The sequence below is a fragment of the Danio rerio genome, chromosome 17, assembly GCF_049306965.1.
Source record: "Danio rerio strain Tuebingen ecotype United States chromosome 17, GRCz12tu, whole genome shotgun sequence".
Taxonomy (NCBI): domain Eukaryota; kingdom Metazoa; phylum Chordata; class Actinopteri; order Cypriniformes; family Danionidae; genus Danio; species Danio rerio.
Genome location: NC_133192.1, coordinates 30856324 through 30873669, shown reverse-complemented (window position 1 = coordinate 30873669; position 17346 = coordinate 30856324). Strand labels below are relative to the sequence as shown.

Sequence of the window (17346 nt, the reverse complement as noted above, 5' to 3'; positions counted from 1 at the left end):
GGACTCTCATATACACACTATTGAAGTGGAGCTGAATGATCCGAGCAGAACCGCTAGCAGCTCGTTTGGGCCCTCGTTTGAGCCCGCGCTCATTTGCTGAAAGGACAAACAGAGGGGAGCTCCCGACGGTCTGGGGATTTTGATTGTGGATTCCACTGGAGTTTTAATCTCATTCAGAGTTTCAGAACAGGCTGTTAATGCAATAGTCTCAGTCTTTTATATCTGGTGTGGTTGTGGACGTGCTCTATATACCAAGGTGTGCAAGGAGTGTGCAAGTTCAAACCTGGCCTGATGTGTCATAATATAATCTTGTCATCCCAGTTGTTTTGATTCAGTTTTCCTCTCTCTTTGTGAATGGGCTCAAATGGATTTTGTAAACTGGTTTGCACATTAGCCAAAAATGTATGATTCTATAATACCTTGACACTGGTTTTTATGTGAAGAGTTCAGATGCAAAAGTGCCACCTGAATTTCCCCTCTAAAATCAGCATTTTGATTATGTTTATGTTAAATATTTAACTTTAAATGCAATGAAAATAACCTAGTTTTGCCATAAAAGTGAAATAACTGAATCTATGCACAAGAGCATGAGAAAAAGATCATTTTAGAACTCATTTTAGGCACTTAGGTTTTTTTTTTTTTTTTTTTTTGCATCTGAAGTCTTTATGTATTTGCTAGGGTAAGCATATACTGCAAAAGGTGCAGTGTACAATGTACTCATATTTGATTTTTACTCACAATTTCTTTAAAGTGGACCTATTATGCAAAAATCACTTTTAAAAGGGGTTTGAACACAGTTGTGTGGCAACAGTCTGTGAATATAACCAGCATCTAATAGTAAAAATTCATTAGTTCTACATTTTACAATCACACTTGATAAAAATAGTCTGCAGAAACACTTTGATTGGCATTCTCCCTTTGTACATGTTTCCCCAAAAGGGGAAAGCCCCACCCATTAGTGACGATCACTCCCTCATTAGCATAAGATGTTTATCTTGTTTTTAAGTCAGCCATTATGCTGACACATGGGTATTTATAGATCCGCTCTCTTTTGAAAAGAGCACAATCTCATTTGAATTTAAAATTACAGTTGCAAAAATGGCACAATTTGAATCTAAACCTAAAATGGGCAGTCTCAAAGAGTTATAAAGCATTTTTTTAAGCACAATTGTTTTATAATTAAAGCTCATTTCCACTGCATTGTACAGCTCCATTCAGTTTGGTATGGCTCACTATTCTCTGAATTCCATACCTATTACTTTTTTTGTACCGCCTTGAGTAAGGTTTCAAGCAAGTTGTCCCATTATTACCATGACATAAAATAAATGTGACCCAGGACCACAAAAACAACATTTTTGTCTATTGGTAATATAAATACCCATGCAACATCAGACCAGTGGTGCAGGGTTACAATTACAGTGCTGATTACCAATTACATCAGGAGAATCATCACTACCAACATCATAGGATTTGCAACATGAGATACCAAACACTATATTTAAATGGCTAGCAGCAGCCATTGCTGAATTGTTGGTTTGCACAACTAAACAATTTTAATACCACCGCAAGAAAAAGACAACTGAAATGACAGCATTGTGGTCAGTAGAGGAGTTTCAGATGATCCTCTCATAGGTAGCTAAAGAGTTGATCTAGTGAAAACTGCCTAGGACAACCCAGAATGAAAGCACTGCAGTAGAAGAAGCGCAAATACACTGGAAAAAAAAAGGATTCAAAGATGATTCTTTGATTTGCAACTTTTTTTTAGTTAAGTGGTTGTAAACTATTTATTTGGGTTGATTTTAAACATATTAAGGTCAACATTACTAACTGTGATTTGTTTGTTTAAATTCAACACATATGAAACAGACATCATTTTTTTCAGTGTATAGTATTAATTCTACCAATTTTAACTGGATCTAAACTGCTGTGGAATCTAAATTGAGCCAGGCAAACACAGAGCCATGTCAGACTATAGTATACTGTGCAGTGTAGAAACAACTTAAGTTTATTTACAATATGGCAACACTGAAGGTGTTTTTTTTAACAAAATCAAAGAACAAGTGAAAAGGCAGTGCGTTTTTTTCTAGGTTTAGATTTAGGGTTGTTTTTTTAGGGTTAATGTTGGTCTAGGGTTAGTGTCGTTTAGATTTGTTAGGGTTACGTTTGTTTTGTTAATGATAGTTTTTTTACTAAATGCTAAGTTGTCTGAAACAGTTTTAGAAATGGATGAGATGGAGGAAAAAAATAACAATCTACTAATATAGTAGTAGCTCATATCTTTTGGAGAAGTGCAAACACTACTCAAGGGTTAATCTTTAGTGCACATGTGTTGAGTGCTCTGTAACCTACACATACTGTAAAACATATTTAGTATACTATGTGATTTAGCTTGGTCCTGCCTAATAAAAATGCTAAAAAAGGCAGTAGGTAAACAGAATAAAAGTGCGATACACACACACTTAAGTCTGCTTTTATATTGTCAAGAATCTGCTTTGTTTTGTAGTACTGCACAAACACTCTGGGAGTGCCTGTCAAATCTAATTTCTGATTTAAAGAGCTAAAGTTAGTGGCACACTTGACTGCGTGTGCTTTTATTTTCTGAATACGAGTTCCATCATTCACATTCCTGATTGTCAGACACACTCAGAGGAGGTAAACGGTACTTTCCTCAGCTTCTGTATGTCTGTGTTTGCATGCATGAGGGGTTTGCTTCATCAGACATCAGCCCGGTCTGGAGAACAGCTCAGTGATTCAAGAGCTCTCAGTTTGATTGAGGCCTGGGCTGAACAGAACTTTACATCCAAACCACAAATAATTAATAGTGTCAAGGCATCTTAGGACCCGGGCTGTTGTTAGTACTGCTAAAAAAAAGATGAATGTTTCAAAATGATGGTCTTAACTTTGTAACCTTTTCAAAAGTTAAAATAAGGTTTATGCAGGGACAAGAGCGATGGTTGTGATACTAAAGTTCACCAACAATGAAAATTCATCCTCTTATGTCATCCCCTAAACTTGTTTGACTTTCATTCTCCTGCAAATCATAAAAAGGTAAATTGACAAATGTGTCTCTGGAGTTTTTATCTATTCATTTGTTTAGGGTAATGTTTTGTTTTGGATTAGGGTTAGGATTGTTCTGTTGTGGTTAATTAGGCTCAGGGTTGTTTTGTTTGGGAAGGGTTAGGGTTTTGTTTTATTAGTGTTTGGATCTTTGACTTGTTTTGTTAGGGTTAAGGTTATTGGGATTTGTTCGTAAGTAGTTGTTTTTTGTTAGTTTTTTTTTTCATTAGCGTAGTTAGATTATGTTTTTTAGACTTTTTTTAGGGTAAAGGTTATTGGGATTTGTTTGTTAGTTGATTTTTGTTTTGTATTGTTGTTTTTTTTTTTTTTTTGCATTTGGGTTGTTAAGTTTGAGGTTAAGTTATTAAGTTTGTTGTCGGATAAGTTTTTATGGTCCCACTTTATATTAAGTGTCCTTAACGATTATCTATTTACATCATAAAATAAATACAATGTACTTACTGTGTTTATAATGTATTTGAGAACACTTGTGGTGCTTTTGAGTTGGGATAGAGGTTGGGTTATGGACAGGTTTCGTGGCATGGGTAGGTTTAAATGTGGGTTAAGGTTTAAGGGATGGTCAACAGTGTATTTACAAATGTAATTACAAAAGTTAATTACAGATGTAATTACATACATGTATTTAATCAAGCATAAGTACACAGTAAACAGTACACAGTATTTACACAATAAGTACATTGTAACAAACTATTAGTTCCTGTGTCAGTACATATTAGTTAAGGCCACTTAATATAAAGTGGGACCGTTTTTATTTAGTGTTGTTTTGATTTGTTATAGGGTAATTTTTTGCATTTTAAGCTTTACATTTTTGGGAAGGATTAGGGTTGTTGATGTTCTTAAAGTCAGAAATATGACTAATGGTTAGTTTTTTTGAATAAAATATGTTTTTTTTTTTGAGGATTAGGTATAATTTTTTATGAATTTTGCTTTGGTAATTTATTTCTTTTTGTTTGTTTCTTTCTTTTTCTCATTTAAAAAATAGTATTGGATCTGTTTATGGTTTTAAGTACCCATCCATACCAATGCCAGATTTTTGTCCTTGGCAAGTATTTACAATTCTAATATCTGAATAGGAACAACCCTAATTAGTTTATTTGGTCACCCATTATTTTGATGGTCCGTTAGTTGAATTTAAGTTAAATTGCAGCTAATTAACATTAGATTATCAGTAGGCTGTTAGGTTGAGGTTGGGGTTAGGGTTAGTGTAAGTTGATATGTACTTGCAAAGTTTCTAATAGTCAAGTCAATGTCTGATGAATGACCAGCATTAGCAGATATTAAGCAGTCTACTAATATTCAAATGGACCATCAAAATAAAGGGTTAGCTTTTTTTTTTTAAAGTCACAAGTTTTGTATAACAATATATGAATAATTGCAATTTTTTGGGGGGGACAAAATAGTTTTTTTAGGATCAGGGTTATTTTAATATGATTAATGTTTTGGTCGTTTGGGGTTTTTTTGTTTTTGTTTTTTTCTTTGTTTTTTGGGGTTAGTGTTTTGTTGTTGTTTTCATTTAGAGCTTAAAGAAGGGTTGTTAAAGAATTTAAGAGTTGTGTTTTAGGGTTATGTTTATGGTGTTTTTTAAGGTTAAGCCTGGAGTTAGTGTTGTTTAGTGTTGATGTGATTTGTTAGGGTTCTTTATTGGGTTTTGTTTGTTTGTTTGTTTGTTTGTTTGTTTGTTTGTTTGTTTGTTTGTTTGTTTGTTTGTTTGTTTGTTTGTGGTGTTTAATGTTGTTTTAGACTCCAAAAAAATAAAAAATAAATAAATAAATTTTATGGTAAGGATGAACCAGAAGCATTTTCTATACAAGTAAAAATATATTGTACTTTTTCAGAAATAATAAATCAAAATTGAGGATTGTTTTCTTTAAAACAAGCCAAATAATCTTATATTATTTACTTATAAATATTAGTGAGGTTAGTGGAATTATTTTGTTTTCAGATTAGTTTAATTGGCTCACTGCAGATTATTTAGCATGTTTTAAGGGAATATTGACTTAATTTAGACCAATTATTTCTGAAAAACAAGTTAGTATTAATACTTGAAACAAGACAAAACCTCTAAGTAAGATTTTTTTATTTATTTTTATTTTTTTGCAGTGTGTGGATTTGCAGTAAATTGAAGCATACTTGCAAAAAAAAACCTGAATATTACATATCCAGCTATGATTGATAAAATTTAAAACAAAAAGCTTAGTTGCATCATTTTATCTGCCTAAAAATCTTAAAAGAGACGAGTGTGGAGTTACTAAAAACGTGTCCAGTGGCTCAACTTTGCCAAAGGCTCCATTTGAAGCTTTTTGATGAGGCATTTCCCGGGCCCTATAGCTGTTAGCGTGATCCTAATAAAATCCAGCTCGGGCTGAAGTCAGCAGTGGCGGGCCGGGACAGTATGTCTACTGTATGCAAATGAAGCAGTCCCACACCTTTGAAGGGTCAGGAATCTCCACTTTCATCTAATCAGCATAATTGTTGTGACAAATCCACATGGTTATTCTTAATTAAAATCATCCCCTGGCCCAAGCAGCCCCCAGCGCTGTCACAGGAAATAACACATATGTAAGCAGCTGATGAGACAAGGGAGACCTGTGCTCGGTTGAAAGAGGAAAGAAAAGGGGGCTTTAAAAGACTTCTTTCCCTTTACAAATGACTGATTCCCAGAGCTAACTCTAAATGTGCGGATACCTCTTTAATGTTTAAAACAGCGAGGCTTCTTTCTTACTCAATTACAGAAAGTCCCAATTCAGGGCTTTTGTCCTGGAGAAAATGCTAACTGCTGTAGAAGTTCACCGATTCCAACAAATTCTTATGATTCTAACGTCATTGTCCTGCAATTTTATATAGCAAGCAGTGTTTGCTAATATAAATGAGTGTTTTTTTTATTATTTGCTACAATTTATCAATGTAAATACAGAGTCTTTTTTATCATTATCATTATTTAAACACCTGATTCATTCCCTTGTGTGATCCTGTGATGCTATAAATTTGATCATTTCTTGTACGCCCGATCTGTGCATACCCGAAAGGCAGCATAACCAATTCTCTTAATCAAAACTTAAACACTTCCCATTTTAGGGATCTGTGCCATAAACATTTATTTGGAAATCTATAACAAAAATCAATTCTCTTAGTCGCTTTTTAATGGCTGCCTTGAGTATCCTGGATGAGCGAGCGCCTGCTTGTTAATGTCTTGGTTCTCATGTTTAGGAAAGTGTTTGATAGCATTGCCATCTAGGGGCAGGATATAAGTCTCTGTGCTGAAATAAAGTGAGATGAAACAGCTGTCTCTATTGACAATGTGCATATGTTTGCTGGTTTATAGTCCAAATGTTCTCGATTTTTCAACCACGTAAAAAGGTAGCGCTTTAAATGCTTCAGTGCCTCCCAGCGATGTAATGGATTGGGGTGTAAAATCTGCATAGGGATGGTAGAAAGGGGGTTGTAGGTTTACTGTTGATGGTGAGAATTATGTGCAGTGTGTTTTGTTTTGTTTTTCTAGTCAAATTAAATTTTATTTTCAAAGAATGAATAATTCAAATGTTAAAATCAAGTACAGTAGGCTCATAGACGGGGGGTTTGGGTGGTTTGAAAAACCCACCCCCCACTGACAAAGTCCAGAATTTGGCCCCTACATGAGCTCATTTGTCCCATTTTTGACTACTATACCATCATAAATTGTGAAAATAATCGATAGAGGAAGGCTTTAATGCAATTATTTTATTATTCAAATGGCCAAATTCTGACTGAGGAAAATTGAATGAGCTGGCAAGTTTATTTGTTTTAACAGATCCTAATTGTTTTTTTTTTTTTTTTTTTTTTTTGTTTTTGATTGATTAATAAATGTTCATATTTTTTATAAAGAAATCTAAATGCTAATCTCATGACATTATTAATAACTTACAGTTTAAATGCACATTAAAGTAGAATTGTAAAATCGTAGAAAATATTTTGGTACATCAAAAAGTGTGTTTACCATCCGACAAGCAAATCCAGCCATGCTTAGTTCTTAAAATATCTCTAAAAGGCAGTATTTCAACCTCATAAATGAACAAAAAATGAGGGGAATAACTGCAAAAAAGTCAACTTTTTGAGAGAAAAGAACCACCACTTTCAATAGCCTGAGTAAACATTTAAATATTCAGCATGAATGATGGTATTATATTCTTTCATGTCAATGATTTTGTATTTTATTTTATGAACTGAAAAGTGATATGGTTATATTATTATTATGAAGGCATAATAGTGATGAGTAGTGAATAATGAATTTAATTAATAATGAAATAAAAAGTTGCTGTTGCCGTTTTATGCCGTTTTTATATATCAAGGCCAAGGCCAAAATTATTTAATCATACCCTTTGTTTGAGCTTGTAATATAAATAGTTTATATATAAGCCTCAAGCCTGAAATTATTTATACCCCGGGGGGTAGAACTTTTAATAAAATGTTATTTTTTATTAATAATTTAATTAACCTTCTGGGACAGTAGACAGTAGTTAGAATTTTTGTTTTAAAAAAAAAATTGTATTGGCATTTTTTCATAGAATTTTTATATAATGCATTTAATTAGTAAATGCATATATTGCATATTATTATTATTATTATTATTATTATTATTATTGTTGTTGTTATTATTATTACTTTTGTTATCATTATTATTATTGTTGTTGTTGTTATTATTATTATTATTATTATTATTATTATTATTATTATTATTATTATTATTATTATTATTATTGTTGTTGTTGTTATTACTATTGTTGTTGTTGTTGTTGTTGTTATTGTTATTATTATTATTACTATTGTTATTATTATTATTATTATTATTATTATTATTATTACTATTGTTGTTATTATTATTACTATTGTTGTTGTTGATATTATTATTATTGTTGTTGTTGTTATTATTACTATTGTTGTTGTTGATATTATTACTATTATTATTATTATTATTATTATTATTATTATTATTATTATTATTACTATTATTATTAAAAGGTGATTATAGTTTTGTTATGTAAATTTTCTCTGTTTACAACATACACTAACCCTAGCCCTTATATGTTTGTTCCTATTGTGTTGCAGGGTAATGTTTTTCAGGCTTATGTGTTTGGTTTAGAGCCTTACACCACATATAATATTCGTGTGGAGGCAGTAAATGGAGCAGGTCAGGTGTCAAGTCCCTGGACCACCATTCGAACCCTAGAAGCCTCTCCGAGTGGCCTGGCCAACTTCAGCGTTGAGAGAAGAGAACATGGCCGAGCTCTGCTGCTGCAGTGGGCAGAACCTGCTTCTCCTAATGGAGTCATCAAAGTATGTAATCCTTGGTTACATTATAACAATCACGCTTCAGAATCACCCCTCATTTAACACATTCTTCTCCACAGATGTACAACATCTTCAATGAGGACAACTTGGAGTTTAGCGGCCTCGCACGCCAATTCCTCTTCCGCCGTCTGGAGCCCTACACAGTGTACACACTCATTTTGGAAGCTTGCACTGAAGCAGGCTGCACCAGATCTGCTCCTCAACGGGTCACCACAGAAGAGGCCATCCCATCCTCTCAACCAGCCCCCACAGTCTATCAGGTACATTCCCGCAGTGTGGAGCTCTTCTGGTCTCCACCAGCCCAGCCCAATGGCAGGATCCTGCAGTACCAGCTTCTGGCTGTACGTCTGGAGGACGACAGGGTGCGCAGTGATGAAGATGACTCCTTGAGAGCCAAGATCGTCTTTATCCAGAACAACACCCAGGCTAACAGCTTCTCCTATAATATGTCTGGCCTCCTGCCCTGGAGCAGGTACAAGTTTCGTGTGCGTGTCTCAAATGCGGCAGGGTTTACTGATAGCCCCTGGCTTACGGTTCAAACCAAACAAGCTCCTCCAAGAGGACTGGCTCCTCCGTCTGTCAGTCACATAGAGGGCAAGCCTAATGAAGTCTTCGTAGCTTGGACGCCTCCATTGGAGCCCAATGGGGTTCTTCTCACCTACAGGATTCAGAGGGATAACATTGGCTTTCATTTCAGCTTTGATTCGAGTGTGTTCAACTACACAGATGTGGATTTAAACGCATACACTCTCTACAGTTATGCAATCATTGCCTGTACCGTGGCAGGATGTGTTACAAGTGGTCCGACACAAATCAGGACGCTAGAAGGCGCCCCTGCTACTGTGGAGTCTCCTATATTGTCTGACATCACATCCTATTCACTCAATGTGTCTTGGACTGTTCCATCCTTCCAGAATGGGGAGATTGTGGTGTATATTCTCAAAGTTAACAATGATGAGGTCTACCGTGGAAAACGGTTAAGCGTTCAAGTTTTGGATCTTCAGCCTCATGTTTCCTACAGCATCATCTTGACGGCCTGCACCAATGGAGGCTGCACTTCGAGTTCTCCTATTCTAATCCAGACAAGAGAAGCTCCGCCCTCAGGGATGCCTGCTCCTACTCTTAAAGTCACAGGTCCTGAATCAGTGGAGGTCACATGGAGAGAGCCTGTTCATCCTAATGGAGTGATCATGGGATACGAGCTCCGTCGAAACGGGAGCCTCATATACACTGGTACTGACACTCGTTATCATGACTTCACCTTGCTGCCCAGCGTGGAGTACAGCTACACCATCACTGCCAATAACAGCGAGGGCGCCACTACCAGTCCTCCAGCGGTGGCCCGCACGCAACCATCAGCGCCCTCTGGTGTTTCTCCACCCAGATTACAGGCTCTGGGGCCATTCAGTGTTATGGTGAAGTGGGACCCTCCTGCAAGACCTAACGGTGTCATCATCAGTTATTCGCTTTACAAACGGGACCCAGCTGAGAACAATGTGAAACGTTTTGTTTTTGCGTCACACCACAGTGCCTTCCAGAGCCGGAGTTTCTCTCTCAACACACTAAAGCCCTACTACAGGTACAAAACCAGAATGCATCATTTTCACATACTGTTTTTGATACATTTTGGTACAGGCAAATGTAGACACGACACTAAAAATATAAAACATAATTAATTTATTAAAACAGGTCCATTTACAATTTACAAAATTAATTATATAAACATAAAAAGCATCTTTTCTTTCTTTTTTTTGGTATATGTAAGCTCTTTAGTCACTTTAGTATTTCTAATGCAAAAATATTATAAATATCTTAACCATGAATTTTCTTATTTATGGTTTTTATATGCAGGAAAAAATAGTAAACGACTTTACATTAATAATAATTATTATTATTATAAAGTATTATATATGAAATAATATTATTATCAATAACGTTGCAGTAGGTGATTGTTTTTTGAAACATTTTTGTTGTGCTGGTTGAAAGTCTCTTCATATTCCAATAGTACTAATTAAAGTAAATAATCTAAATGTATTTATATGTATTTTTATATTCTGGGTAAGGCATAGGACTAAAAAAATGTTCATCCAATTAAGTATTGTTGGGCCGACATCTCCCATAATTCTAATAAGTAGCCCAAACTGTTTGTCAGCAAATGTAGATTTGAACAACTGCGCCCCCGTTCACGCAGATCTGTCGATGCGCGTTCACGCAGGCTGCGATCATGTGAACACGAGTGAAAGCGCTAAAAACAAATGCTCAATCAAAACTTTTTAAAATCCTGAATCAATGTTGGAGTTACTTTTGAACGCTGAAGGAAGGACCACACCATGAATGATTTATTTCTTTTAGACAAGTAATGTTGAAAAATCTATTTAACCCTTGCAAATCTTATGTAGATTGTGCTGTTTTACGAATGGGCTACATGCACAGAAGTGTTGTTCAGCCACTGAAATCTTCCAACGAAAGATTGATGTGACTATTTTCAGTTTCATAAGGGACATTTTATTGCATCGATAATGTAGATTTTTATTTAGCTTACCAACAAAACATCAGTAAATAGCGCTATTCCGCCTAGCCTGCTTTACAGAGCTGAAGTTGCTTTTATATTCACATTGATTCATTTTTAAAGAACGACAACCTCTGACACGCTCCCTATATTGTTTAACATGCTACTCTGATTATTCGGTCTGAAGTAGCATGTAAGTATGGCTTAATAATAAGTGTAATTCCTGCACGTCGCCAGCCAACCACTAAGCAAGACTACTACAGTTTTCACTTTAGAACCAAGCGTGTGAGAGAGTAAGCCTGATGAATGAGACTGATGAGAGAATGATGAAAAGTTTTGCTTGCTAAAAACGTGCTAGATATAATACAGTTTTTGGTTTAGAATTGTAGTATTATAAAGTAACTGTAAAGTTTTCCAATTAGCGAGTGACATGATCTAGTGGGTCTCGGTCATCTTTAATTAGCATGTTCGCGATTTCAGGAGGCGTGGCATGGACGACAGGGGAGGGATTGTATTTGAAAGATAATATGCTAACCAGTTAGAATTTAGACAGATTAGATTTTTGTATTCTTTAATAGAATAAAATTGTTTTAATGCTTGAATGCTAAGAATTTAAGTTGAAAGTGTATAAACTGATACAAATTTAGTTGTTTCAGTTTGCTCTTGGTTAATTTTTGATGCAAATAAATGCAGCAAATAAAAATGAATGCTTGAAGCATCTTCAGATACTCTACAAATATGCTTTAAAATTAATACCTGTAAGTTGTAACTCATATTACTGTATACACTGACTGCACTAAAGACAGATACACTGATAAAAAATAAAAGGAGAAAAAGAGAGACGAAGAAGAATCTTAGAGGAAAGAAATAATTGCAAAAAAAAAACAATGCTTACACCATTTTTAGATTCATTCATTTTATTTTCAGTTTAGTACCTTTATTAATCAGGGTTTGCCACAGCGGAATGAACCGCCAACTTATCCATTATATGTTTTAAGCAGCGGATTCCCTTCCAGCTGCAACCCAGTACTGGAAAACATCCATACAAACTCATTCACACACACATACACAACAGACAGTTAAGCTTACTCAATTCAGCAGTTGCGCATGACATTGGACTGTGGGGGAAACCGGAGAACATGGAGGAAACCCATGCCAATATGTGGAGAACATATAAACTCCTCACAGAAATGCCAACTGACCCAGTCAAAGCTCGAACCTGCGACCTTCTTGCGACCACTACCTGCTGCACCACTGTGCTGCCCCATTTTTAGATACAAATGTGCTTTTTTAATTAATACCATAAAGTTGCGGCTCATATTACAGTATACATTGACTGCACTAAAGACAGACATGCTGATAAATAAAAAAAAAATAAATGAGCAAAGCAGGCATTAGAGAGCTGAATGGAGAATCTTAGAGGAGAGACGAAATCAACCTTGAGCCTTTTCTAATGTTTCCATCCTTGGTAAATTCAAAGACGGTCAGAAGGAGGAGGCTCTCAAATGAGGGATGACTAAAGTCTGGGTCTGTTGTACGTATGTTGAAGTGAAAACCCAGATAAGTGGGGTGATGATAATGGTTCATCAACATTATCAACTCGCCACTCATTGCCTCTTTCAGACGACCTTCCCTTTATTCTCCTGCTCTCCTCTCTTCTCTCCCTTTTCTCCTTCAGTCCATCGCCGGTGACCTTCTGAAGGAGAAAACTGCTCTCTGTTCCGCTGATAAATAACACACTTTTTTAATGGGATAAGCCCAAAAAAGGATCAGAATTAGGATCCAGTTGTCTTTTTTTTAAAAGGCATAATGTAATTCAAAATGTATTACACATTATTATTGCTATTAAAATAATGCTGTAATAATGATATTAAAATGAAATAAATGCTGAAATAATGATATTAAAAAAAGTTAATTTATGTTTGTTGACATCTCAGTATGGAAATAACTGAAATTAAAACAGAAATAATAATTCATTAAACCTAAAAAAAAAAAAAAAAAACTACAACTAAACATTTGGAGAAAAAAAACCCAGAAAACTTAACAGCAAAGTTCAGAAATGCTGCCTTGGAAAAAAATTAAGTTTGTTGACTTCTCAGTACAAAAAAAATCTAAAATTAAAACAGAAATAATAAAAGATTAAGCATTAAATCTACCAAAGAATTAAATTAAATTAAATTAAATTAAATTAAATTAAATTAAATTAAATTAAATTAAATTAAATTAAATTAAATTAAATTAAATTAAATTAAATTAAATTAAATTAAAAAACAACAACCAGAAATCATAATTCAGAAATGTTAGTTGCAATTTAATTTAATCTAATTTAACAAAAAAAATAAAAAAAACAAACAAAAAAAACTTAATTAAAAATGCTAATTTTGTGGAAAATTTTAGTTTGTTCACATGTCAGTAGTTAGATTAAAACAGAAATAATAATACATTAAACCTAAAAAAAATTTACACAAAAAAATGTAAATAAAAGATAATACGTGAGAATTAAACTGTATGTAAACTATATAATATTTTATCACTAAAATAAGTGTTTGATAATTATGTATGTTTATAAAATTTATTATTATTTCTTATTTATTTGCCATATTAATATAATGAATTGTTATGTTACCATAATTTATTGAATAATTATTTTGATTGTCAATATTTATTTCCAGATATGAGGTCAGAGTGGAGGCCTGTTCACTGTTAGGCTGTGCTGCCAGTGACTGGTCTTCAATACAGACGCTTGAATCGCCCCCTGCTGGTCAACCTGCCCCATTGCTGGAGCTGCAAACCAACCCTAAAGGCCTACAGACCGTCTTTCTGCTGTCCTGGTCTCCTCCCACCGAACCCAATGGGAAACTTCTGCACTATGAGCTCTACCGAAAACACCTCTCAGACATGGAGAGCAGATCTGTAACTACACTGGTTTACAGCGACTCCTCAACCTCCTGCCATGATGACAAACTCCAGCCCTACACTGCCTATGAATACCAGGTTTGACTCCCTGAATTTAACTGAATTTAAAAGTGATGTTTTCTAGTGTGTTTAAGTTTGAGGTTTTATGCGTAATTTACTGCTTTACAGAGAGAATGATCAGAGTTAAATAGTTTTTTATATTTATATACAGTTGAGTGAGAATTATTAGCCCCCATTTGATTTTTTTTCTTTTTAAATATTTCCCAAATTATGTTTTACAGAGCAAGGAAATTTTCACAGTATGTCTGATAATATTTTTTCTTCTGGAGAAAGTCTTATTTAATTTATTTCAGTTAGTATAAAAGCAGTTTTTACATTTTTAATAAACAGTTTAAAGACAAAATTATTAGCCCCTTTAAGCTATATTTTTCCGATAGTCTACAAAACAAAACTTTTACATTTTTTTCTACAAAACAAATAACTTGCCTAATTACCCTAACCTGCCTAGTTAACCTAATTAACCTAGTTAAGCCTTTAAATGTCACTTTAACCTGTCTTGAAAATATCTAGGCAAATATTATTTACTGTCATTATGGCAAAGAGAAGATAAATCAGTTATTAGAAATGAGTTATTAAAACCATTATGTTTAGAAATGTGTTGAAAAAAAATTGTCTCCCTGTTAAACAGAAATTGGGGGGAAAATAAACAGGGGGTCTACTAATAATTCTATCTTCAACTGTATATTGTTTACATTCTGTGTTAGAGAGTTGTGGTCGGGTCAGGGGTGCCCAAACTTTTTTATGAAGGGCCAAAACAAAACTTGATTGAGGCTAGTGGGCCAAAGGTACATATAATTGTCATGGGTAATTTCCTAGTAATGATGTTTAGAAATGATATAAACTGCTTTATATTAACTAATACTGTTTTTTATTTACATTTAATAATTACAATTAAAAAAAAGATCTAGTTTATAGTAGAGCTAGTTTTTGCCTTGGTTTGCTTGTTGATGTCTTCTACATAGTCCTCTATTCATCGAGTGACAGTATTTACATTTTAGTAAACTAAAATTTATATTTTAGTTGAAACATTTAATTTCAGTTTGCTTTTTTTTTTTTGCTCAGCAATGAAACAAACTAAAAAGTTACGTTAGAAATGACTCTCTGTGTTAATGGCGTTCCTCTCAACCCTCTCCATTATACTCACTCTCATCTCAGATAAAATGGTGGCCCAAATCAAAGGTTACAATGGGCCAACTTTGGCCCACAGGCCCTACTTTGGAAATCTGTGCCCAAAAGTGCCCTTCCAGCACCAACCCATCACTGGGAAACATCCATACACATCCATTCACACACATACACAATGGACAATTTCGCTTACACAATTCAACTATACCGCATGTCTTTGGACTTGTGGGGGAAACCGGAGCACCAGGAGGAAACCCACGCAAACATAGGGAGAACATGCAAATTAAATGCCAACTGACCCAGCCAAGGTTCGATTCTGCGACCTTTTTGCTGTAAGGGGAACGTGCTACTTACTGCGCCACTGTGACGCTCTAATTAGCTTTTATTTGTATATATTTTTTATTTACATTTTATGTTATTATTTATTTAAATTATATTTTTACATTTACAGCTTTATCAAATAATCTTATATTACCATTATTATATTAAATATTAATTAAATGTATGAAGTATTTAATTATTTATTTATTTATTCTAATATATTTTAATTGTTATAAAATATAGTTTTTGATATTATTGATATTATATTGATATTATCAATATATATATTGTTTTTTGCATAACTTTTTACTTGACATTGTTTCCCCATAATTTTAGTCTTACTCTTTGTTAGCAATAAGAACACACTGTTATTATTATATCTAATGATGTAACAAAGTCCGAAATAATGTCTAGATTGTATATTATATAATATTTTCTTTTTTATTACCATACAAGTGGACATAACCATCTAAATATGAGCAACAAGTTTGGATTTTTACAGTTTTTTAACTGGCAATTAAAGGAGAAATGCAAATTTCAGTATACTATGATACACAATATATTTTACTATGCCAATTAGTTCACAGAAAAAATAAACTACAAATAACAGTTCTTCATATTACTTAGTAATTACTATTTTTATTTACTTTAGTATTTGAATAATATTTTAGCATGAAAGCATGTTTTATCGGCTGTCACATATAAAAGCTTTTCTTATTTACAGTATGCTTAAAAATATATATTTTCTCCTTACACATACATCACTTTCGGACACTACTGTATTGCATATTTATGAAATCATACCTCATTCATTCGTTCATTCATTTATTTTCGGCTTAGTCCCTTTATTAATCTGGGGTGGATGGTCTTCCAGCTGCAGCCCATCACTGGGAAACACCCACGCGCTCTCATTCACACGCATACACTACGGACAATTCAGCTTACCTAATTCGCCTATAGTATCTTGTGGGGGAAACCGGAGCACCCAGAGGAAACCCACGCGAACATGGGAAGAACATGTAAACTCCACACAGAAATGCCAACTGACCCAGACTAGGCTTGAACCAGTGACCTTCTTGCTGTGAGGCGATCATGCTACCCACTGCGCCACCGTGACACCTTAAACCCTAACTCTAATGCTGCATAACATTTTACTGTAAACCTGCATCTAAACATGATTAAATCCTCCATATAAATCCGCTCCTCCAGGACTATTTAATTAGCATGATTATGTGTTTCTGCAGTGTTTACCTTCTCTCCTTCTTGTAGACAAGCATTTAATCTAACTCACCATATTCCTCGCACCGCTGTCCCCTTACGAGACCTTTCTTAATTGACAGCCTAGCCTTTGGAGCAAAATAACATTAGCATTTGACTGTCAGGCCTGAGAGGCGTGAGCTGATCAGGGCTAAATTGATAGAGTTTGCCTGATTGTTCCATCTTATTTATGAGCGGTAATTTATGACAGCTGGCGGGCGGAGCTGAGTGATGACGGACAGGCGACAGGGACATTAATCTGGGCTTGGCTGAACGCTGACGATTACGATCGAAGCCATTGAATTAGCTGTTAGGCCTCCCAAATGTACAAGTATTGGAAAGACCTTTTAATGCCTATTGGCTTTCCTCAGGGAGCTTGCTAACTATACTGGATGTGTCATTGAACGTATGTCTGAGTCTGCTTATTTAACGGTGTGAAAATGGTGTCATTATGTTTAAAGGGTTAGTTCATTGCAAAAAATGAAAAATTTTTATGTCACATCATTGTGTCGTTTCAAGTCTATAAGAAATTACATTTTTGAAAAATCTGAGAGATTTCTGTCTCTTCACGTGCCTGATGCTTCAAAAGGTTTGTTAATAGATCAAACTATTAATCTATGGACCCTTTTCACAAGAAAAATTACGCGTTTAACGGGCATCATTATCTTAAATCCTTGAAAGTTTTTATTATTTAGATATTTAAAAAAATGTATGAAAATTTATATGCGTCTATGTTTGTATAATATCATCTTAGT

The 17346-nt window shown here is 34.4% G+C and overlaps 1 protein-coding gene across 2 annotated transcripts in view; it reads left to right on the top strand.

Annotated features, from left to right (window-relative positions):
- ush2a (Usher syndrome 2A (autosomal recessive, mild)) overlaps window positions 1-17346 on the top strand; it is a 394144-nt gene that overhangs the window by 350160 nt on the left and 26638 nt on the right. For both annotated transcript variants that reach the window (XM_009293147.5, XM_073928624.1), the window contains exons 62-64: window positions 8161-8388; window positions 8463-9982; window positions 13585-13906. In XM_009293147.5, coding sequence (XP_009291422.2) covers window positions 8161-8388; window positions 8463-9982; window positions 13585-13906 — 2070 coding nt within the window. The remainder of the gene's footprint in view (window positions 1-8160; window positions 8389-8462; window positions 9983-13584; window positions 13907-17346) is intronic.